The 25,441-nt window shown below is 48.0% G+C and overlaps 1 protein-coding gene across 4 annotated transcripts; it reads left to right on the top strand.

Moving 5' to 3' along the window:
• The first annotated feature begins 19,033 nt into the window (after positions 1-19,033).
• Positions 19,034-25,345, top strand: LOC130133383 (gamma-glutamyl hydrolase-like). Of its 4 annotated transcripts, XM_056301991.1 has the most exons (10): positions 19,087-19,162; positions 20,400-20,458; positions 21,134-21,248; positions 21,506-21,556; positions 22,191-22,275; positions 22,625-22,763; positions 23,348-23,454; positions 23,850-23,943; positions 24,078-24,215; positions 24,927-25,345. In XM_056301991.1, the coding sequence occupies exons 3-10, from the start codon at positions 21,166-21,168 to the stop codon at positions 25,043-25,045; spliced, it is 816 nt and encodes a 271-aa protein (XP_056157966.1). In that variant the 5' UTR covers positions 19,087-19,162; positions 20,400-20,458; positions 21,134-21,165; the 3' UTR covers positions 25,046-25,345. The 4 variants fall into 4 exon arrangements, with proteins under 4 accessions (XP_056157965.1, XP_056157968.1, XP_056157966.1 ...); XM_056301990.1 differs by lacking the exon at positions 20,400-20,458 and having other exon boundaries at positions 19,034-19,162; XM_056301992.1 differs by lacking the exon at positions 20,400-20,458 and having other exon boundaries at positions 19,121-19,162; positions 21,094-21,248.
• The last annotated feature ends 96 nt before the right edge of the window (positions 25,346-25,441 follow it).

The following is a 25,441-nucleotide window of genomic DNA, read 5'->3' as shown; positions in this document are numbered from 1 at the left end:
AGAGAGAGGTAGAGAGAGAGAGGAGTGTGTGGCGGGGGCTTTACTAACCTCCGCCGCTGAAATAATGAGAGAAGCAGAGTTGTTGTTATCCACAGGGAAAGAGAGAGGGGGGGCAGGGCCCCCTCCACAGACACGGGCTAGGTCCCGATTGCAGTTTCCACTCGTGCAGTCGCATAGGGGTCAGGGGAGCCGATATAAACCATGGAATTTGGGTGACGTACAAGCCCTAGTGGATAAGATGCCCCCGATAACTGAGGGAGGGGGCATATGGTTGGGAGAATTGGATAAGCTTACGCAGGGAAAAACGCTGGCACTGGGTGATTGGCGGGCGGTGGCGGCCCGCAGTATGTCGGCATCTGAGTTACGGGAAATAGAGCTCAATGCCCAAATTGACAATGCGCCTGACGATCGCCCTCTCCTACTGGATTTGGCGGAAATATGTCAAGCCACACGGGATAAGTTTACCCCACCTAACCGCGGACATGTTCCGAAATTAGAGTGGTCTAAAGACAAAACCCCCCGGGAATATTTGAATAAGGCAAAGGAAGAATGGACTCGTCAGACAGGTCAACACCCCGATAGAAAAGGGGTACAACAAGAATGGTATAGGAGGGCAATATTGGAGGGGGTCCCGGAGAAAGTGAGAAGACCCATGTTAGATAACCCCGATTTGCCAGGTAGTGAGCCGAGTGTGTGGGAGCGACACTTGATACACCACTTACAAAGAATGCGAGATGCCTATTACTAAACCTCTCGTCATCACCATAGGGGACCAAAGACTGTTACACCCCTTTGTGTGTTCCCCCTCTGTTCCAGTTAGTCTGCTAGGAAGAGACCTACTGATTAAACTACGGGCATCCATATTGTGTTGTGCGGATGGCCTCACAGTCACCCTGCCAGGGGGCTCTACCCTGCCCTGCCTACCACAGCTCAGGAGGTGCGGACAGTGGCTTCTGCAGAACGAGGAGCCGGAATACGCTGACATCTATTGGGGTATCCTCCCCGACGACCCCCCACAAGACAAAGGCCTGCTACAACACTACGAGGAGTGGCGGCCCTGGATCTCCAGTCTTGCACCCTACATGCCCCCGGTTGACCCGCCCCATCTTACCCTATATTATGATAGAGAAAGTGATGAGGGCTATCAGATGGAATTTGATGAAATACAGGGAAACATTTGGGAGGTCCGACTGACAGATATTTATGTTGCCCCTGAGGGAGTGGCCGCCGCAGCCTCATTGACTACGTCACAAATGGCCTGGTATAAGATGGGCGACGAAGCGTCACCACACGTTTCACTCGCTCTGCATCTCGATCATCAAGCAAAAGATTTGGGACCCATGATCAAGGCTGCCCTGCTCTTGCAAGACTGGGCCCCCACTCAGCTCCCCGGGGTGGCCTACTCCCCATCGGGAAGGGTATGGCGCATTACCAACTCCACTTTGGATACCGTAACACTGTGTCATGAGCAAATCGGTCGATATCACGGTAGGGAAAAATCTGATCACCCTTTGGCCGCTCCCTTGATTGCGGCCCTGCCTGAGACACTGTGGTCGGGGGGCCCCATGGATGTCGGGCTAGTAGACTGTCCCCCGGTGTCGTTTTCACTTAAACACACGCAGGCCCCAGTCTGGATCCCACAGTACCCTCGCACGCAGCAGGCGGAGGATGGCATAGCAGAAACCATAGGTGGCCTGTTGGCTTCCGGGGTTCTGGAACCCTCCACCTCCGCCTGGAACACCCCCATTCTCCCGGTGGAGAAACCCGGGACGGGTAAATATCGAATGGCCCATGACCTTAGGGCCATAAACGCCCTCCTCCTCACACCCTCCATTCCTGTGCCCAATCCACATACAGCCCTTGGAGCGCTGGACCCCACCCACAAATCGTTTTCCTGTATAGACTTGGCTAACGCCTTTTTCTGCCTTCCCCTGGCACACCACCTACGTGACGTCTTTTCTTTCACCTTTCGCGGCCGCCAACTTCGATACACCCGCCTGCCACAGGGCTTTGCGAACTCCCCCGGCCTTTTCAATCAGGTCTTACAGAAAATTTTGTCTGACTGTCCCCTCCCTACCGGCTGTACACTCGTGCAATATGTTGACGACCTTCTGCTAGCTGCTCCCACCCCCGCAGCATGCGCTGCTGCCACGGACCGAGTTCTCCGTCACCTCGCCACAGCTGGCTTTAAGGTTAGTCGGGCCAAACTTCAAGTGGTGCGGACGCAGGTCTCTTTTTTGGGAAGGGTCATATCCCAGAAGGGAGCTGCCATGTCCTCCGCGCATCGCTCTACTATTTTGACACACCCTAAACACCTCCGGGTGAAGGACATGCTCTCGTTTCTGGGACTTACGGGCTACAGTCGCACATACATTCCAGACTACGTGGGTCTTACCACACCTTTACGGTTGTTGGTAAAGGCCTGCGGGATGCGCAACCTCGCCGCCTCACTGCTCTGGACTCCCGTGGCAGAAACCGCTTTCATTGCCTTGAAGCAACGCTTGGCCCAAAGTGCTGAACTTGCTATTCCAGATCACACTCTACCCTTCTATTTGGATGTTTCTGAAACAGACGGCACAGTAAATGGCATTCTGTTTCAGAAAAAAGGGGGGGAAAGAAGGATTTTGATGTATGCTAGCATACTGTTGGGCGCCACCGAGAAGCGACACCCGCCGTGTACACAACATGCAGCAGGCGTAGCAAAAATTTTACAAAAAACAGCACACATTGTGATGGGTCACCCACTGACGGTCCTAACAACACACAGTGTAATAGCCTATGTTAACTCACAACGGTTTACTATGACACCGCTGAGACAACAGAGAATAACAAAGGCCTTGGAGGCACCAAACGTGACATTCATCCATGAAGGGATAAACATGGCGGATAGAATGGGAACGGGGGAACCACAGGAATGTGAAAGACGGGTAAAACAAGAAGAAAAAATAAGACCAGATTTGGAAGCTCAGGCTATACCAGGGGCTATAGTGTTGTACACGGATGGCTGTTGCTATCGGGATGAGCAAAAGGGCCTCCAGGCAGGATATGCGGTGGTAAGACAGACAGAGACAGGACTCGAAACTGTAGTAGCAGAAAAACTGGAGGGACAAATGTCAGCACAGAGGGCTGAAATAAGAGGGCTGATTGCGGCCCTGGAGTGGGGAAAAGGAAAAAGGGTAACCATATACTCAGACTCGGCATACGCAGTAGGGGTGGTGCATTTAGAGATTCCCCAATGGCAGCGAGTGGGGTTTATCACTGCAGGAGGGAAGCCCATTAAACACGAGTCGGATATCAAGAGACTAATTGAGGTCATTCACCTACCAGAACAGGTAGCAGTGGTAAAATGTAAAGGGCATGATGTGGGAAATACTCTGGTAGCCAAGGGAAATCAGGAAGCAGATAGGGTGGCGAAGCAAGTGACAGGATATTCGACGGCTCATCAAATGATGACAACAGAACAGGAGGAAGTTAGCGAAATATGGGACCAGGAGACCATAAAATATTTTCAAGGAAAGGCAGGGATACACGAGCAAGCAGTGTGGGTACAGCGCGGAGCAACGGAATATGGGGGGTTGTGGAGAGGACCCGATGGCCAAATAGTCCTGCCACCAGGGATTAGAAGGAAGGCCCTTCAGGAGGCCCACGGAATAGGGCATGTAGGGGCTGTTCAGATGAATCGAAATCTATGCCATTGGTGGCATCCTTTTTTGACTGACATGACTAAATACCACGTCAAGAGTTGCCCCATTTGCACTCAGTATAATCCTCGCCCCACCATAAAACCTGAAATGGGGGGATTTCCCCTGATCTCGTGTCCAGGACAAGAGGTGGTATTGGATTATACGGATATGGGGGAAGCCAAGAGGGTGAAAGGATACCAGTATTTGTTGGTGTGTGTGGATCAATTGACAGGGTGGCCGGAGGCATGGCCGGCAAAAAAGGAAGATAGCGCCACTGTTATAAAATGCTTGATTAACCATTACATTCCTCGACATGGATTCCCCTCCAAAATCCGCTCCGACAATGGATCTCATTTCAAGGGGGCCGACCTCAGAAAGGTCGAGAGCCTATTAGGACTGAAACACGCCTTTGGGACCGTATACCATCCACAGTCCCAGGGCAAGGTAGAAAGAATGAATCAAAACCTCAAACAAAAACTGGCTAAGATTTGTGCTCAAACTAAAATGAATTGGGTTGAGGCCCTTCCCTTGGCACTAATGACGATTAGGTCACCGGGTTCATCTCATATGAATTAATGACGGGTGTAACGGGGGCAGTCCTATGCTGTTCTATGCTGGTCAGCCTGCTGCATGCCCGTCACTCTCATCAGTAGCTCTGCGTTGTGTTCTAGTTGTGTGGGGCCCCAGGTGTTGTGGGGGGCCCTCAGTCTCTCATCATCATCATCATCATCATGATCAAGGAAGGAGCGGGGACACACAGGACTCTATTTGGCCCACCTTGCCATTTATTTTGGTTTCACACCCTTCGACAACCGTCCAGTCCTCCAGCGGGAGCGGTGTTTCTTACGGACGTGGGGGTCGAAGTTCAACCACTGCCCGGACTCCACTCGTGTGCGTTAGAAGTAGAAACCGTCCACGGGACTCCGATGTAAGAAAGGATAAACAAGTATTTTATCCCACAGCTTGCAGTATCTTCTTACAGGGATACTCAAGGTTATGTTCTCCTCAACCAGCAAAACTGTCCCACGGTAAGAAACACGTGTGCTCGGCTCGATTGCTGCTTGAGACTCCTCCCACACAACAAAAATGGCCTCTCCCGCGTTCCGTCTTCCGTGTACCCATAAGACCTCTCTCTTAAAGCGACAGTACACGTATATGACGGTCGTTGTAAAACGCATAAAAGTAAATAATGACATAAAATAAAATGTAGTAAACACAAATAACAGCACACAGACAGGATTTGGTGATATTTCATACTCAAACAAAATAAAATAAAAACATTAATTTTAACCTGGTTACATTCACCCCTCCTGAAATTCACCAACATCCTGACAGCAGGATAAAAAGAGAAAGAGGAAAGGAAAAGCCCATCACTGACTACTGGCACAAGTGAAAAGAAGGACCTAGTCCTCCAGTCAACTTAGGAGCTACCTCGGTTACGAGGTCCAGAAAATAATGAGGTTGATCAAGTCTCAGAATTCCCTTAGATCAATGTGACGCCTGATACGCCACACCATGCACTTGGCCCAAAACAACCCTGTCTGATAGACACCTAATAACTCACATTAAACTAGTTTGAATGACTCCAACCTCCATCAAAGTTCAAACCCTCACACTCCGTAGAAATGGCATCTGAGCCATAGATTCTATTAACCTGTTCACTGACCTCACCACCCTCCCTGTGCGTGTCCTAACCCGACCATCGCTCTCTACTTGTGTGCGTGAGACAGTGCGAGCTGCAACATCTGTATCGAGTGAGGGTGGTGCCCCTGTGTGCGAATCAGTGTGAGATATAACACCTACATCGAGTGAGTGTGATGCCTCTATGTGTGGTGCATGTGTGTTGTGTGGTGCGTGTGTGTTGGGTGGAGACTGAGCAGTGGCCCCCACAGGACTGACTACCAGACTAGACGGAATTAACTCTTCCGCTTCTGCCCACTCAGATCTAGGTGAGTCTCCAAGTGATGAGACTGCTAGCCCCACTGCATCCCCTGAGACCGTCAGGCCATCTGCACTGTCCTCCTCATCGGACCCTGCGCAGTCAAGCAACTGACTGGTTGTACTGGACTCCTCACCCTGATCTAACTCAGGAAGGGGCAAGAAGTTGACCTCCAACAAACGGTTCCTGTGCACCACCCTGGTGTGCCCCTCTGCATCCTGAATCTTGTAGACGTGGATATTGGGGTTGACACCGACAACCGTGTACACTCCGTTCTCTCATTTGTCAGCCAACTTTCTCTTCCCTCGCTCACTCTGGTTCGCAACCAAAACACGATCCCCGACAGACAGGACAGTGCCCTTGGCATGTCTGTTGTACTGTCGCGCCTGATGCTGCTGCTCAGCCGTGGAGTGCTTCTGAGCGATCTCCATTGCACTCCTTAGACAGGAAAGCAGAGACTGAGCATAAGAGTCATAATCAACAACGTGAGGGTCATGCAAAACCTGCCTGAACATAACATCCACCGGCAGTCTTGGGACACGCCCATACATCAGGAAGAAAGGCGCGTAACCCGTGGTCTCGTGAACAGTGGCATTGTACGCGAGCGTGAGAGAATGGATCTGCTGAGGCCACTGTTGCTTCTGCTGAAGCGGAAGGGAACGGAGCATATTCCCCATCGTGCGATTAAACCGCTCTGTCCCGCCATTACCCATAGGATGGTAGGCCGTCGTGTGGGACTTCGCTACACCCGCCAACCTGAGAAGCTCTGCAATCAGGTTGCTCTCAAAGTTTGTGCCCTGGTCAGAATGTATTCTCTCCGGAAACCCGTAAACACAGAATACATGATCCCAGAGTTTCTTGGCGACCTGCTTCGCTGTCTGATTGGCGCAGGGGAATGCGTGAGCAAGCTTAGTGAAGTGGTCAGTAACCACTAGGACATCGACTGACCGCTGCTTACTGTCCTCAGCGGACCAGAAATCCATACACACAAGCTGCATCGGTGCGGAGGTTTTAATGCTCTCCAGGGGCGCGCAAGCAGCTGGCTCTGGGGTCTTCCCAAACACACATCTCCGACAGCATCTGACATATGCTCTGATATCCCTCTCCATGTCAGGCCAATAAAAACGCTGCCTTGCAAGAGAGAGAGTACGGTCCTGGCCCTGATGACCAGCGTGATCGTGGATGCCAGACAGTGCCTTGTCTTTCAGACTCAGAGGTAAAACATACTGAGACCTCCTCTGCTTGGACACTGGGTCCTTTGTCACCCTGTACAAGACACCATCATTGACTTCCAACTTCTCCCACTGTTTCAACAGCCTGAGGACCTTCTGGTCAGCACCATGCCTCTCACGCCTCGATGGCCGCTTCCGAACAGCGACAAAGGGCAACACCTTGGAGATGCAGGGGTCCTGCTCCTGACTCAACCTGAGCTCCTCGGTGGATAACATTGGCAGTGTATCCTGACCACCCGACAGATGCTGAACGTGCTGGACCAAACTGAGTGCTGTGAATACTGATGCATCAGGCCAGTCACATTTGGCTTGACAAAAAGCCCTGACCTCAGCTGCATCACAAGCAAACCCAGACCGCGCACTACTCAGTGTTTGGGACTGGCAACTGAGTCTGAAAACATCCTGCACAGAGTCCCCCTCAACCCCGTCGGCTTCCTGAACAAGGGCCGGGTAGGGCTCCCTAAGTAGCCTCTGACTGACGGGCTTGGAAAAAGGGTCGCGACTCAATGCATCCGCCACCACGTTTTTCTTCCCTGGCAGGTGTTTGAGATCGAAGGTGTAAGATGCCAATTTAGACACCCAGCGGATCTCACACGCATCAAGCTTCGGCTTCGTTAGGAGATAAGTCAGCGGATTATTATCTGTCCAAACGGTGAAGCTTTGACCCTTCAGCCAGTGGCTGAACTTTTCACAAACACTCCACTTCAGCGCCATGAACTCCAGTCTATGAGCTGGATACTTCCGCTGTGAGGCACTGAGGGACTTGCTTGCAAAACCAACAGGTCTGGCCTTGGACTCTCCTCGGGGCACTTGAGACAGCACCGCGCCGAGTCCGTCCAAAGACGCATCGACCGACAAAATGAAAGGCACCTCAAAGTCTGGATGGGCAAGCACCACACACTCAAGTAACATCGTCTTCAACAGATCAAATGCTTCCCCACATTCCACCGTCCAGTCTGCGGAGGTAAGCTTACGGAAGCTGCCATGGGGCTTCTTATCCTTAGCCGACCTCCCCCTCCTCTTTTGTCCAGCTGTAAGGGCGAACAGGGGCTTAGCCACGGAGGAGCAGTTCGGGAGGAAATGCTGGTAGTAAAATACCATACCAAGGAAAGATTTGATCCTACGAACAGAAGGCGTGCACCCATCACCTTCCATGAGATCCTGCACTGTCATGTTGGAGATGACCTCTACTTTGGAGGGATCGACAGACACACCTCCGCCATCAACCACGTGGCCCAAAAACCGCACCCGCTTCTGCAGCAGATGACACTTCTTCGGAGCCAGTTTCAAGTTGTTCTCCCTCAACCTCTGAAACACAGTGCGGAGCCTCGATAGAGCCTCAACCTCTGACGGCGCGAAGACAAGAAGATCATCAAGATAGCACAAAAGCTTCGTGAAGTTCAGATCCCCAAAGATCCCAATCATCATTCTCATGAAGGCTGCAGGGCTATTACAAAGGCCCTGTGGCATGCGATTGTATTCATGCAACCCAAGGGGAGTCGTGAAAGCAGTGTACTTCTTGTCATCTTCATGCATTGGGATGTTGAAGAAGCCAGAGGTGAGGTCCATCGTACTAAAGAGGCAGTTACCACCCAGCGCGGCAAGACAGTCCGACTGGTGTGGCAAGGGATGAGCGTCTTTCAAGGTCCGAGCATTCAGCCATCTGAAATCAGTGCAGATCCGAAGCCCGCCATCCTTCTTCCATACCATAACCAGCGGTGAAGCGTATGCGCTCGAGGCCTTCCGGATAATCCCTTTCTCCTCCATATCAGTGAGAACTTGTCTCAACTTCTGATAGTGGGCTGGGGGAACCCTCCTGTAGGGCAAGCGAAAGGGGCGCTCATCCACCAGATGGATGCGATGTGTGTATCCTGTGACCTCGCCACAGTCCAGAGAGTCCCTGGAGAAGATGTCATGGTACTCGGTGAGCAGCTGAGTGAGCTGGGACTTGCATGCCTCACTAACCTGACAGGAGCTGAGGTCAATGTCACTGAGTCCGAGCTCTGACAAACTCCTAGCCGGCTGGACAGGGGGACAGGCACTATCTGTGGCGTTGGACTCATGCCTCCCTGCAACTGATTGCAGTCCCTGGAAAACATTAAAGTCCTCAATCGCCAAGCATGGAAACACATCAGCCAACTTGCAGTTCCTTTTCAGTGTGATGGCTTTGTCAGATGGATTGACAACAGTCATGGGTACCCACCTATCACCCCAGAGCGGTGTGACAAGTCGACCTACGAGGACACTGCGTGGCATGGCCTTGGAGTCTGTCGGCTCCACAACAACAGTGCTTCCAGCTGACATAGGCACCTTAGCAGGAAGTCTGCCCCAGACTAAGTGCTCGTGCCTCGGTAAGAGTGTCACGGCCTGGGTGAGCTTAACAGTACCTATCTTCTCAGGAACTGCACCACCCCTCCAGCGCTCTACATTCGTGAACATGGACAAGAACTGTTCAACGTCAGGACTAGACGGATGTTCCTGTCTGGACGGACGCGATGTCCCAGTACTCAGTACCACTCTTGAGTACATGGGCCACATGTTTAATGACGTTTGTGCCGACTATCAGATCATCATGCTGACCGGGCACGACCAGAGTGGGTATGACAAAGGAAACACCATAAAGCTGCATGTTGAGGTCATAAAAACCATCAGGCCTAGTCTCCAGACCACCGCAGCCAATCAAGACAATGTTCTCTTCAGGCTGCTGCTTCTCAGGTAAAACACCCCCAGAGCGGAGCTTCTCTACTGCATTTTCACTGATACTGCATGACATAGAGCCAGTATCCAACATGCCATTAAGCTGCACACTCTGGTTGATAAGAACAGGAGCATAGAACAAGTCACTGAAAGCCTGAATCCTCTGTGTCGCCTGAATGACCATACGCGAACCCTGAGGTGCTTTGGCACACTTGTCTTCATACAAGTGAGCCAGGTCGGAGATATCAGTGAGGGATACATCTACATTACCCACACCATCCCTCTCTAGGTGTGGGTTTAGTAGTTTAACGGACGAGACTGACGACCAGCTCTTCCACCAGGCTGAGAACGGAGCTGGTTGGGCGGCTGAGGGTGAGGACAGTCCCTCTTCCAATGACCAGGAGACAAACAGTTTATACATCGATTCTCCCGGCTGCAGTGGGAAAATGTGGAGTGATCCGGAGACTTACAAACCCTGCACAACCGCTGCGGTGCGTCTGGCACCCGCCCTGCGGCGCTAGCTGGCGGTTGAGTCCGCGTCGGTGTCTGGACCGCAGCGCTAACTGGAACCTGAGTCTGCATTGTGACCAAACGGTCTAGCAAGCTCACCAAACTCCTCATATAGTCATCACCGCCAAAGACAGGTGCGGGAGACGGTGTAGGACACCTTGCACAAAATGGTGTAGATGACGCATGAGCCGGGACGGGAGATGGCACCACAGGCACGGTCGTGTTCAACTCGGGAGCCACGTCGACTACAGGGACATGAACCTGTGAATGGAACCTACGCTTTACCGCGCGTGCTTCACGTTGTCCACCTGCAGCAACACGGTACTTCCTCTCCAGCATGTCCTCATCAAGCCTCTCTTGGATCTCGCTAGCAGACCATTTCCCTGCGGACTTGAACTTAAAAACATTGGCAAGAGACTGATCTGGACAGTGTTTGATAAACATCATGCTTACCTCATGGCTTGGGTCTTCAATACTACGGCCTTGCCGCTTCAAGCATTCGTCAGCCACCTCCACTGTCTTATTAAGCCTAATCCAATACTCCATAGCGTCCTCACCTGGCTTGGGCAGCGTACTGTAAAAGTCCGCCAGGGGCATGCTCGAGTATGTGAAGTCACTAAAGTGTTGCTTCAGTACATCAAAAATAATGTGGGGGTTCGCTATGTGGTCGACAGATGTGTTGCGCAGCTTTATCCTCACCACGTCCCTTGCTTTCCCCATAAGCTTAGCTAGAATCTCATGTGACTGCTCACTAACTGGAATGGCTCGCTTCCTCAAATACAAAGTCATAAGGCTCTCCCACTCATGAACTGTAAACTTATCAGAGCTGTCGCCCCTGAAAATAGGAGGTTCCCTAGCGTCTGTCTGCATTACTACTCTAACACTAGGCACTGTCTCCGAACACTGTTCAGCAGACCTAGCACTGCCTGTGTGTGTGTTTCTAAGCATTTGTGTTTCCTGCAGCTTAGCAGTGATTGACTCTCCTATCTTCTCTGCTAACCGAGTAATGAGCATGGCTAACTCACCCACTGGCTGCTCGCTGTTACCCAGCACAGCCCCTTCGCTGATACCTGGCCTGGCCCGTTCTACGTAGCGTGTGGCGGTGAACTTAGGAGTGCCAAATGTGGTCGGGTCTCTAGGTCCTGGTGCTCTGGTGTCTGGTTCCCCGCCCTCTAAGAGCTGCCCGAAACTCCTACCTACACCTAGCCGTAAACCCCCACCCACATCTAACTGGTACCCCCTCTCCATAGCACACTGGCGATCCAAAAGATCCTGATCAGCAATGTTACCCCCACCTACGTATGAACCACCCTCTGCCATGTTCCTACCTCTAACACTCAGATAAAATAAAAAATAAAATAAAAAAGTGAAAAGCTCAATTCATTTAAATAATTGAATCTAGAAATCACTAAGAGATTGAAACAATCACACACAATCAACAAATTCACCAATAGATTAATCACATATGCACATATCCAGTAGTTTAGATCAATAGATTATTCACACGAGTCCTTCAATCACATCAACATTAACCTTTTTTTCCTTTTTTTTTCGTGTGTTTTTCTTCCTTCAGTATATACAAATGTCCTGTTCACAAGCCCAGTCCATGGTAACCACAGCTATGACTGTCCAGTGTCCACACAGCTCAACTCCAGTCCACTGTAACATGAGTGTACAGTCTGTAGAAATACCTGAGGACGTCTGGGGCTTGATGACGACAGCAGCCTCCCGCGGCGAGCAACTGATGTCACTCTCAGAATCCAGGAGGGTCACGGCACCAATGTAACGGGGGCAGTCCTATGCTGTTCTATGCTGGTCAGCCTGCTGCATGCCCGTCACTCTCATCAGTAGCTCTGCGTTGTGTTCTAGTTGTGTGGGGCCCCAGGTGTTGTGGGGGGCCCTCAGTCTCTCATCATCATCATCATCATCATGATCAAGGAAGGAGCGGGGACACACAGGACTCTATTTGGCCCACCTTGCCATTTATTTTGGTTTCACACCCTTCGACAACCGTCCAGTCCTCCAGCGGGAGCGGTGTTTCTTACGGACGTGGGGGTCGAAGTTCAACCACTGCCCGGACTCCACTCGTGTGCGTTAGAAGTAGAAACCGTCCACGGGACTCCGATGTAAGAAAGGATAAACAAGTATTTTATCCCACAGCTTGCAGTATCTTCTTACAGGGATACTCAAGGTTACGTTCTCCTCAACCAGCAAAACTGTCCCACGGTAAGAAACACGTGTGCTCGGCTCGATTGCTGCTTGAGACTCCTCCCACACAACAAAAATGGCCTCTCCCGCGTTCCGTCTTCCGTGTACTCATAAGACCTCTCTCTTAAAGCGACAGTACACGTATATGACGGTCGTTGTAAAACGCATAAAAGTAAATAATGACATAAAATAAAATGTAGTAAACACAAATAACAGCACACAGACAGGATTTGGTGATATTTCATACTCAAACAAAATAAAATAAAAACATTAATTTTAACCTGGTTACACGGGGCGACAGTTTCCGGGGCCAGGGGCGGCCTCAATGGAGGGACTAGAATCAATGGGGGGAACTAAAAGCACATGTTTTAAAGAATTACAGGCTTTGGTTTCAGATTTCTCCCGACAGGTTGGCGAAAGACGCACGCCGGCACCGGAATCCACCCTCCCCCAGGCGCGGTGGATCCTGTTGCGAGCCATTAAGCGGAAGTGGGCGGAGCCCCGGTGGACCGGACCCTACGATGTGGTAGAGAGGACGTCTCACGCAGTCCGGCTGAAAGGGAAAGGAGACGTCTGGTACCACTGGAGCCAGTGTGCTGTCGCGGAGGAGCCCGGACGGACCCTAGACGATATACAAGAGGGCCTACAGGAGGCAATGTCCCCCCAGGAAGAGAGACCAGATTCCAGCGAAGCACCAAACCACACTGTTAGCTTGGAACAGGGTGAAAGTGCTGGTAACCTCTCCCCTAGGTCATAGAGGAGCCCGGCCGGACGATCACATACCCGGCTAGAAGAAGCCGATTCGGGAGGAACGGTCCAGCTGATCGGCGACCCAGCAGCCGGCGCCATGACGGTCAAAAGAACTCACCATCATGTAGAAATTAGATTTGCGGTTGGGGCTCTGGCCGTGGTGATGTGGCTGACCGGGTGCGTCTGGGCTTTTGATTTAACCCAGAGCCGGGCAAAGAGGGACGAGGTAAAAAGGGGGGAAGAGTTCCGCTGTTATGTTGGTAAGTGGTGGCATAGCTCATGGGTCAATTGGACCCATCCTGTAGGGACCAAAGTCACATATCGGGTACGGCTGTGTGACTTATTCCCCTGTCCGAAGGGGCAGGACGATTACTGGAAACGACAACCCGTTTACATATGTCGCAAGGTATTTTGGCCGAGTTGTTATAAGTGGTCTTATGTGGATGCATACACCGGGGATATCGGCACCTCCCGTAAGAAGGACTACGAGAAGTACATAAAAGTGCAGTTAGGAGGGGACGGTAAGACCCTCATGATATCCATAGAGGACACGGTAGATCAGCAGAAGGGTATTGAGTTCGGTTTGGCCGGACATGCGTTTACAGATGTTGACAAGCACCGGAGAGGCAAGGGGTTGGTGGAGCTGTGCCCATTTAAAGATGTAAACGACACCCTGTATACCATCGGGCTCGATGTCGCGGGTAGGGATCCCCAGAGTTTCTTTCGAGTCACCTGGGTGGATCAAAAGCACGAGGATCCCCTGGTAAAACGGGTCGACCCTCATCGTATTAACCCAACTGACATAGCGTATTATGCCACCGGGTATGCGGGACGGAATATGTGGCTGGAGTGGCTCTCCGCCACCGCTGCAGAACGTGGTATGGAGGTGTGTGTAGCCTGCTCTTCGGCCCGACCCGTTCTTATTACCGTCCCTGCACCAACTCATGTGGACGACGCCGGTGGGTTTCACTGCCTGATGGCCATTATGATGAACCCAGTGCCTGTTAACTGCTCTGGCCTCTCCCTGATCTACCCGGTGGTCGGTAAGAAGGGAAAAAAGGATTTTGTCCCGTCCGCTTTTGTCCCGGTTAAAAGTAATTGCACTTGCTTCCTGAATAACAACGACACAGGTACCGACGTAGGCACTATTCCCTCAGACTGGTGCTGCCGCACGGTCAATATGACAGGCTGGGGTAATGTCACCCGTCTCACACGTCAGCGGGCCGACCTATTCTGGTACTGCGGGGGTATTACCCTCCACGCTAGGTTGCCATCCGACTGGATTGGTCACTGCGCTCTGGTCCGTCTGTCCCTCCCGGTCACGCTGATCGGTTTACACCGTTCCCAGGAATCCGGCCATCGGCCGCGCAGGGACACGTCTCCCCAAGATTTCGCCTTGTCCAAAGGCGGCCCCACGTATATCGACGCTATCGGGGTGCCCCGGGGGGTTCCGGATGAGTACAAACTGGTTGACCAGATGGCCGCCGGGTTTGAAAACATGCCCCTAATCAGTGCACTCTTCCCGGTGCTCCCCCACAAGAATGTGGATCGCATTAACTATATCCACTACAATATCCTGAGACTGGCTAACCTGACCAGGGATGCCGTAGCAGGCTTGTCTGACCAGTTGGCGGCTACCTCCCTTATGACCATACAGAATAGGATGGCCCTGGATATGCTCCTAGCCGAAAAAGGGGGTGTTTGCTCTATGTTTGGGGACCAGTGTTGTACTTTCATTCCCAATAACACCGCCCCAGATGGATCTGTTACACGAGCCCTCGAGGGTCTGAGGGCATTATCACAGACCATGCATGAGCACTCTGGGATTGCCAACCCGTTTGAAAGATGGCTCGCTTCCCTATTTGGCAAGTGGAAGGGTATTGTAATGTCCCTCCTCCTTTCCCTCGGCGTATTCCTGGCTATACTAGTTACTTGCGGTTGTTGCTTCATACCCTGCCTGCGTTCCCTGGTAAACCGGCTCATCATCACGGCTATCGACCGTAAAGACGGGGAACTACCTCCCCCTATGATGCGCCTGTTAGCCCTGAACCCTGTAGATCCGGAGTTAGAAGCCTTTTAGTGATCTCCTTAGAGGAGATCAAAAGGGGGAATTGTTGATTGATATTACATATAATCCGAGTGTATTTGTATCACTATGTATGTAACCAAGGTATTATTTGTATTACTCTGTATGTAACCAATGTGTGCAACCAGAACAGAGGGTGAAGAAAGACACATTCATGTCGATAAAATATATTGCATGTGTAACCAGGTTAAAATTAATGTTTTTATTTTATTTTGTTTGCGCATGAAATATCACCAAATCCTGTCTGTGTGCTGTTATTTGTGTTTACTACGTTTTATTTTGTCATTATTTACTTTTATGTATGTTTTATAATGACCGTCATATACTTGTACTGTCGCTTTAAGAGAGAGGTCTTGTGGGTACACGGAAGAGGGAACGCGGGAGAGGCGATTTTTGTTTTGTGGGAGGAGTCTCAAGCAGCGATCGAGCCGAGACACGCGTGTTTTTTTACGGTAGCACAGTTTTGCTGATTGAGGAGAACGTAACCTTGAGTATCCCTGTAAGAAGATACTGCAAGCTGTGGGATAAAATACTTGTTTATCCTTTCTTACATCGGAGTCCCGTGGACGGTTTCTCCTTCTAATGCACACGAGTGAAGTCCGGGCAGTGGTTGAACTTCGACCCCCACGTCCGTAAGAAACACCGCTCCCGCTGGAGGACTGGACGTTTGTCGAAGGGTTTGAAACCAAAATAAATGGCAAGGTGGGCCAAATAGAGTCCTGTGTGTCCCCGCTCCTTCCTTGATCATGATGATGATGATGAGAGACTGAGGGCCCCCCACAACACCTGGGGCCCCACCCAACTAGAACACAACGCAGAGCTAATGATGAGAGTGACGGGCGTGCTGCAGGCTGACCAGCATAGAACAGCATAGGACTGCCCCCGTTACACATGCCTCGCACGGAATGTGTGGGGTTCCCCTCCTCTGAGGCCTTGGGAGAGATACCGTGTCTGGTGCAAGGAGGGCCCCCGCTTAAGAGTTGCAGGTCCAGACAGGACGAGCACTCCCTAAAGCTCAACCATGAAAGGGAGCATTGACCAAACATAGTGGACAGGAAAATCAAGGTCATGTGTGATGAATGAACAAAAGAGGTTTAGCATATAAAGAAGCTGACACACAAAGAAAGTCAGACACACACGACGGATTGGCAGAGTGTGTCTCCAGATCTGTACTCAATAAAATCATGTTAATCTCCTAAGACGTGGTGGCTGTTTTCTTCACATCAACGGACTCGGGGACGAGGACCACGAAGGTGATTCTCGACAATATCAATAACACTTCCCGTGTCATCAGCAAGCTGTAAGCGGAGTTTCTCTTGCCGTTTAAAAAACGTACCCGAGGAACAGCAGTGGGGACACCCCGAACAGTAACCTGGCATTGTTGGCCATAAACACCAGGAGGACAAACGATTTGGACACTACTACACTACACTACTCAGTACGTTTACATGACACTTAAAAAATCGAATTATTGCGTTAGTCCGACTAAAACCGGACTTTTAAAATGCATGTAAACACGTTAGCTCGACTGAAATCGAAGTTGTAATAGTCGGACTAACACGCCCAGATAAAGCGATTGGAAGTCGATTTACTTCTGCATGTGTACACCTTAGTCGGACTGGAGCCGGTCGAGGCGATCTGCGCACGCGCTAACTTTCCGCGCGCCAAGTCTGACCCGGAAGTCGAACAGCGTAAACAAAAAGTAGAGCGTACAACACGTACGCGATGTACAGATTCGCAAAGTTGTCCGTCTTTGTGCCAGTTTAGCTCTGGGTTGCTAACTGCTTCTTCTTCGTCTTCTTCGGAGGGGTTGCTAATTTACTAGTTCACTACGACGATTGTTGTGCTCCGCGTGTGTGACGTAATAGGTCAAACGGTAATGGCCCAATACAAACAAGCTGAAAGAGTGCATATCGCCACCTATCGCAGCGGAGCCCACATGACTCCCTCAGTAAATCGATTTCCCTCCCGCGCACGTATACTGGGACCAAAGTCGGTAGTCGGACTAATGAACTAATCGAGCTGTAACCATAGCTCGACTAAACTGTGCATGTAAACGTGAAATCATCGATGCCTTTGCCAACAATCAAAATAACAGACGCATTGTTCTTCTATGGGGCGGCATGGTGGTGCAGTGGTTAGCGCGGTCGCCTCACAGCAAGGTCCTGGGTTCGAGCTCCGGGGTAGTCCAACCTTAGTGGTCGTCCTCTGTGTGGAGTTTGCATGTTCTTCCCGTGTCTGTGTGGGTTTCCTCCGGGTGCTCCGGTTTCTTTCCACAGTCCAAAGACATGTAGGTCAGGTGAATTGACCCTACTAAATTGTCCCTAGGGTGTGTATGCGCGTGTATCCGCACGCGTGTGTTGGCCCTGTGATGGCCTGGCGGCCTGTCCAAGGTGTCTCCCCGCCTGCCGCCCAACGACTGCTGGGATAGGCTCCTGAGTAAGGATAGGCGGTTTGGATAATGGATGGAATAACATTATTCCAGGGCGCAAGCCTGATGAAAAATCAATGTTAAATTTAAACTTTGATTCAATGGTACTTTTGTTGGTGCATTAACATTGATTCAATGTTGATTCAGTATTGGTCTGCTGTCCAGGATTAATAAATGTTACATTTATTCACGTTCAATGCCTGTCTCTCAACTCACTCCCAGCCAGCCAGCATCTCTCTTGTGGGGCAGTTTGTAGTTTTCACTGGGAATGTCGTACAGTACCGGCTGGTTAGACACAGCAACAATCAAAGTCTCCTCCATCCCGGCCCACTAAGAAAACTACAGCCAATAATGTTTACAAGGGTGGGTGGGGATACCTACAGTCAGTTGAGACTGAAGAGGTCACTTTCTCTCAGTGGAGAATATTACATGGAGCTGTTGCAGTGAATTATTATATCTGTAATTAATCCCATTTTCTAATGAATGTCCTTTCAGTGGGTTGGTAGAAACGATTTGTCGTTGGTTTTTTTTAGACTGCAGAAGACTTGGGGACATTTTTTGGTGTTTTAGATTATTTGTTTACTTCCTTTAATGACGTGTGGTCTAAAACTGCTTTTATTTTCGGAGCAAGACAACACACACACACACACACACACACACACACACACACACACACACACACACACACACACACACACACACACACACAAACAAAATAATACACTGGTCAACACAATTTTTCTTGCATGGGGTTTTTCAACGGATTCTAGCTAACTTTGGGGTGCTGAATCCAAATCTGGCATTTTAGTTTTTGCCTATCACATCAGGTTTTTGAACTATGAAAAATCATTATTTTTGAGAAAACAGCAATTTTACACTCGAAGTTAAAAAAAACACTGTTGCATTAGAAGATCGATAGATGCAAAAATGATTACAACGAATAAATAAACACTCAGCCTAGCATGAAATTACTTAGGAAATGAATAGGGGTCATTTTTATCCCCACCAAGATTGCCAGACTAGATGGTCAACTTTTGTAAAATCCTGAATAAGGAGCATACAGATAGCACAAAAACTTGATGGGATAGAGCAAATCTGAGCTCAGATTTGGATTCAGCAGCCCAAAATTAGCCAAAAACAGTTTCCAAAGTCCGTGCAAGAAAAAAAGCTATATTTTTCCAGTGTAATGCAACAAAGTGCCAACTTTTCAACTTTCTTGCTGGCGAAGCTAAACTGTCAATTTATATCGCCAGAAAGAAAAAGATAGAAGGAAAACTGTGTGAAGAAATAGTCCCTGTGTTCACCTCTCTCGTAAAAGCCCGTTATAATTGATTTTAGATTTCATAAACTAATGAGTAGCATGTGTAGGAGCCATTTGATCTCGTCTTTTAAGAACTTAATAGGTCCCCTGGGTGTCACTCTAATTGCTATGGGCTCGCGGCAATATAGGTGGGAACATTCAGGCAGGTGACTGATGTTGCTTGACGGAGGGGAGCACGCGGCTTTTTGACCGCTCCGCAGGTGCGGGCCACGCTGGGGCTGGCAAGCGATGCAAGCGTGCGTTTGGAATATTGGACGGTTTATGGATGTATGACGCCCATGTGGATTATGGACTGAAACATCGTGGTGAGCGATAAATATCATAACGTCTTAACTTAAACAAGTCTGAACTTAATTTCATAGACACGCGTAGCGCGAAGTGGCTACAAGCGTGTCCATTAGGTGCCTGTGGCGTTATAGTGACGTCATTTTTCAGTGACGAATTCATTTTTAGGGACGTTTTCAGATGTTACGGCTGTCTGTTTCTATGAGTCTTTGTTTCAAAGTTGCTGTTAATGTGTGACATTGTATTAAAGTTTTTTTTTTTACGTCAAAAGTCTCTAAATAAACGTGTCCAGGTGAACCGATTCAACGTTGGGTGAAACGTAATGCTGACTTTACCGCGGTATACCCAAATAGTTGCGATAGTTTGACTGGGCTCGTTAAACTGAAGCTACTGGCTCTCCGGTGGGTCTCTAGACCATTGGGCTGAGGTCACAATTTCGAGACAAACTTTGCACAGGTTACCGTTTGAAACGCGTGCATACGATCTGACGTCTGCTTCGTTAATAGGGAGCCCGTGCTGCGCCGCGAGCTTCCGCGGCGACTCGCGGAGTTTTTTTGTTTTTTTTAAAATATTTTTACTGAACGTTGTTCATATTCTTGGAGAAAGTTCATTATAAAACAAACATGGCAAATATACATTCCATCCAAAAATACATAAATAGATCCAACGTGCCAAAGGGAACAGTATGTAAACATTTCTATACAGTATATCAGGAAGTACATAGAGATTGAATGTCACATGACAAATATACGGTAATGTATTATGAAAATAAGGGTACAAACAGTAATAAATTAAATACATGACATGCACTAATTGAAAATAATAAAAACATATTCCATCATACAAGGGGGAATTAAGAAGGATATCAGTCTTCTGATTCAGTGGGAAAATGTCTTAACACCTCGTAAATCTTTAGAGCTTTTGTATCGGTCATTAGTTTTAAAGATTTCAAGTATAATCTAAATGCATTTAAAAAAAAAACAACAAATTTGGGGGATGACTTAAAGTATCTATTTTTATGAATAAAGAATTTGGCTAAGCAGAGGATTACGTACTCTCGTGTCGGCCGTCAGCGATCGCGCGCTCCAGGAGTTTAACCTGGCCACGCCTTCCCCGTTGCTGCCCCTCGCTGCTACGGCGGTTCCTTCCGGTTACGAGCGCTTCCTCTATGCCTAACGCTCTTTACATAAGAATGCGAGTCGACGCGATGGCGGGCGCGGGATTTGTCCTGAACGTGTGTTTGCTCTTGGTCAGCAGCAGCCATGCAACGCCGGCGGAGTCCCGACGGACGACTCTCAACGACAGACCTGTCATCGGTGAGCCGAGGGAACCGTCTATGCGAATGTGCTCAGGGGAACAGCCAAATGATAAAACACAGATCACTGGTCGACAAAAATATAGTTTGTTTTTTTTCTTGCATGGACTTTGGAAACTGTTTTTGGCTAAGTTTGGGCTGCTGAATCCAAATCTGAGCTCAGATTTGCTCTATCACGTCAAGTTTTTGTGCTACCTGTATGCTCCTTATTCAGGATTTTACAAAAGTTGACCATCTAGTCTGACAATCTTGGTGGGAATAAAAATGACCCCTATTCATTTCCTAAGTAATTTCATGCTAGGCTGAGTGTTGATTTATTCATTGTAATCATTTTTGCATCTATCGATCTTCTAATGCAACAGTGTTTTTTTTTTAACTTCGAGTGTAAAATTGCTGTTTTCTCAAAAATAATGATTTTTCATTGTTCAAAAACCTGATGTGATAGGCAAAAACTAATGCCAGATTTGGATTCAGCACCCAAAAGTTAGCTAGAATCCGTTGAAAAACCCCATGCAAGAAGAATTGTGTTGACCAGTGTATAGTTTAGACGTGTCGAGGAACAGTTAAATCTTGAATCAAGTTTATAATTCATGACCCCCTCTATGTGTTGGGGTTGACTTGGTTTTTGCTGCACAGTTGTCTCAAGGGTGCATTCAGTGTGGTGTGTGTCGCACAGGCATTTTGACTCAAATTGTTACGGATGCAGCCATGAAACCATTTGGGAAGACCTATATACCCGGTTCCTATGTGAAGTACATTGAGTCCGGGGGGAGCAGAGTAGTGCCAATCCGGTAAGTCCTGCAAATTAATAGCTGGGTATGAAAACACACCACCAAAGATAACCTATTAGCGATTTTTACCTGTAATGAAAACTTGATCATCCAGGCTTAACATAGAAAACTTCAGTCCAACACTTGCTTGGCTATAGCTGAAACAGCATATATTGTCTTGTAGCTGACTAGACTGTTCTTATAATCTGCAGTGTAGTTTTCATTGAGTTTTATTCAATATCTCATCCCTTTAATCAGCATTATTCATTCACACACAGATTGACGCTGACCATTGCTGAATATGAAACAATATTCAGGTCCGTTAATGGGTAAGTTATGAATTAAGTGTTGTATATGAAGTTGCATGTGATTTTGTGTCCCTCAAAATTAATTGAAAATAAAATGGATGACCTTATCAGCCTTCTATATAGATCAAAATTGCAACTGAATCTTTAATACATTCACTTTAAGAGTCGCACATTGTAAGTTGATGGCTATAGCAAATGACGTGAGCGTCTGTGGGGCCCTGCTGCTCTGTGACAGTGTCTGAGAAGGATACTTGACATCTCAGCATATGTATTTTGCATTGCTTTTTGACCATTAAGCGTAGTTATTCAAGAGTTTTCATCGACTTTGACAAGTTGTTATGATTTCTGTCTACTCAGCAACACCCAGTCCTTAATGTATGTCTGTTCCATCCTGGAAGAGTGATCCCTCCTCTGACGCTCTTCCTTAAGTGTCTCTCTTCTTTCTTTTTTTTTTCCTGGGAAAGTTTCACTGGATTTTTTCCCCCCATCATCTGAATCGAGGGTTGAAGGATAGGGGCTACAGTACATTGTCATTTATTGTATTTGCCTGTTTTGGAGAATGTGATGTGAATGTAATGCCCCTTCTTAGACAGTAACTGTTATTTAGGAGCATACAAATAAACTTGACTCGACACTATCCTTCATCTCTGTCAAGTCTACTTCTCATCGGGGGAGCAGTCGATTTACAGACGTCGGACTTCGCTAGGGTGGCGAGGATCTTTTACGGGCTCGCCCTGACGGTGAGTCCAGTTGTTCTCTTAGTTTTTCTCTGAATGGTTGTGACAGACTGTCTCAGTCAAACTTTCTTCACTAGCTACTCACCTGTTTGTCCATACCAGTCATATCATCTTCTCTCCTCGATTTGTTGTCTCGGGGTTTATTTCTTAAGCTGTTCTTGAAATGCAATGAAAATGCCCTTGTCATTGAGGAGGCGGGAAGACCTTGTTAAACAGTGAAGCTCATTTGCAGTGAATTTGTTAGCAATTCTTTGTCTTTCAGATATTATTTTTAAGGCCATTTCATACTGCAAAGTAAACTTCCAATGGGTATCTAAGGCTATGTGGTGTTATGTGGCTGTGTGTGTTACAGGCCAACGACGCAGGGGACTACTTCCCCATCTGGGGTACTTGTATGGGTATGCAGCTATTGACTGTAATGGTGTCGGGTAAGAATCTGCTGACAAAGACCACAGCTGAGAATGTAGCCTTGCCGCTTAACCTGACTGAAGGTAAGCACAGCCGGGTCTCACATTTTTGTAATATCTTACAGCGTTTTTGTTGATGTGTTAAGTATTGTTGATGTCAATTAAGTTTGTATTACTATATCTGCCAAAGGACAGATACTGTATACAGTGAGAGCAGTTTAACTTGTTCCTGAATTAATCGCCTGGTTTTCAGAGCATTGCCACCTATTAAAGATATTAAGTTTAGGGTTTTTAAAGGTGCACTGCAGATTCTATTAATTCGGGGATGTAGAGAGATTTTGACTTCAGACCTATAGGAGATTATATTTTCACATTTTATTTGTCGTTCAGAAAATAAGTTTAGACATTCAACCATCTGCAGATGAGGCACTTTACTGCTGAAGGGGATTAGCCTAATAAAAAGTGCATTTACCAAACTTGACCACTTAGGGTCAGTAGATGCAGGTTTCAAACTTGATCAAATTGGAAACTGAACCAAAATAGTGGCGCCCCCCAGTCAACCACCTTCACTATTATTAATTTAAAAAAAATGTTGTGCAGTTGATGTATGCTTCTTTATGGCTTACATGATTTCTTTGAATTTTCTTTTCTCTTCTCTACCCTCCCAGAGGCTCGCTCCAGCAGGATGTTTGGGGGTTTTCCCAATGAGCTCATGAAGGCCTTGTCCATGGAGGCTCTGACGGGTAATTTTCATCACTATGGAGTCACAGTGAAGGTATGTCCTTGTGTCTGCTGACAGTGCATATTTCAGTTCCTCTTTTGCTGCTTTTGTCATGTTCCCATTTCGAGAATTAAAATGAGAGATTGCTTTGTTTGAGAAAATCCACAGGAACTTTGTCTCGGATTTTGTCACAATTTTCCTGATGCCATGACACATAAATAATCTCTCGTGTTAAAAAGATTGTTTAAAACGTGCTACACGAGGCTTGCCAATAAAGTACAACAGGGCGCAGTGCTAAAAAAGAGTTCATGACATAATTTAGATGAACAATATATTGTGTGTGTGTGTGTGTGTTTGTGTTATTGCATTTACTTGCTGCATAATGATTCTTTTTCCATTGGAAAACCAAATGGTTGAAATTTAAAAAAAAATGATGCACTTGTTTGCAGAATTTCCAGGAGAATGAGGATCTGCAAAATTTCTTCACCATCCTGTCAACAAACATAGCCGATAATGGAGCCCATTTCGTTTCAACCATTGAAGGTTAACATGGGCTTATCTTTGCATGACTTTGTCCTTCCGGAGTAGTCAATATGTTATAATAGCACAATTGTCATGCATAGGGTTCACAATAACAGCAGTGAACCATGTTCTTGTTTGTGTCTCGTTTGAGCAAGGTAAGAGATATCCATTCTATGGTGTACAGTGGCACCCAGAGGTGAATCGATTCCAGTGGAATCCCAAATATAACTTTCCTCATTCCACGCATGCTGTGCAAATATCCTCTCTCTTGGCAGAATTTTTCATTAATGAAGGTAAGCTGGAGATGGTGAACACAGTGTACTGTTAACCCATATTAAGTCATTGCAGTTATCAAAGGCAGGAAGTCATGGGCCACAAAAATTGTGTGTCATCTTAGATTGGGATTAACAAATGGGAAAAGATAAATCTGAATAACACGTATGCCTTTTAAGAAACAACCCGCCCACGTCCGCGGTGGCGTAGCGGTCTAAGCATCGGCTTGGTGTCGATGCAGTTGCCCACTGGGGACTGGGGTTCGCGCCCCGGTCTCGTCAGATCCGACTATGGCCGGACTCGAAGAAGCAGCAATCATTGGCAACGCTGTCTTCGGGAGGGGGCGGAGTCGGCTTGTGTTCGTCATGTGAATGCGTCTCTGTGTGTCGGAAAAGCAGTGGTTCGGCTTGGATTCGCCTTGTCGCGAAAGTGGGGAGGCGCTTTCCTTCGAGACTGCCGGCCGGAGAGATGCAGTTGGCGAACGCATGCAATACGAGGGTGGGTGTTTGAATTAAAATAGGGATCAATTGGCCACTAAATTGGGAGAAAAAAGGGAAAAATCAGAAATAAATTTATAAAAAAAAAAAAAGAAACAACCCGCCCAAGTTTACAGCATACTCTTGACAAACAGATTGAATATTAGTACCATTGGTTTTGTGCCATGGTTTTAAGATATTCTATCCTATTCTATTCTATGCCCCATTCATCTATCTCACTTATGCTCTCTTTAGGTAGGAAAAGTTTGCACTCTTTTGACACGCCTGAGGAAGAAGCCTCATCACTGATTTACAACTACACGCCTATCTTCGGTGGAAACTTCACGGGATATGAGCAGATTTATTTCTTCTGAGGTCTTAAAAGTTCCTGGTTGTTTCGCTCCTTACATCGAAGGTCCCATTTAGTCTGAGAGCTGCTGGATTTAATCATAGCCCTCCAAACAAAGGTTGATTCAAACCATGTGTGTTGACTCAGTGTGCATATTTATGTCGTTATATCAACTGAAAATCTCATGTTTCTTCACCTGGACTCTTGCCTCAAAAATGGATTCGAGGCTGAAGACTTTACTGAAACTCCAATGGCCTACTTTATAATGGTTTTTTTTTTTTGGTGATTTTTGAAAATATGTGCCTGTTTTTAAAATAATGATGGATTTTCCAGTGCAGACTTTAGTGTCGTTAATGCAGCTGAAACACACCCGTTGATTGCATAGGTCATTGGTGGGAGTGATGGTTGGTTGGTGGGTGGG

Source organism: Lampris incognitus, unplaced genomic scaffold, assembly GCF_029633865.1.
Source record: "Lampris incognitus isolate fLamInc1 unplaced genomic scaffold, fLamInc1.hap2 scaffold_296, whole genome shotgun sequence".
Lineage (NCBI taxonomy): Eukaryota > Metazoa > Chordata > Actinopteri > Lampriformes > Lampridae > Lampris > Lampris incognitus.
Note: the sequence above shows the minus strand (reverse complement) of the source record. Positions and strands in the feature narration are given on the sequence as shown.

Coding starts and splice junctions, on each gene's coding strand:
- LOC130133383 (XM_056301990.1), top strand. CDS start 19,123: ATGTATGACGCCCATGTGGATTATGGACTGAAACATCGTG. Junction 19,163..21,133: donor TTATGGACTGAAACATCGTG/GTGAGCGATAAA, acceptor TGTGTCGCACAG/GCATTTTGACTCAAATTGTT. Junction 23,455..23,849: donor ACTATGGAGTCACAGTGAAG/GTATGTCCTTGT, acceptor ACTTGTTTGCAG/AATTTCCAGGAGAATGAGGA.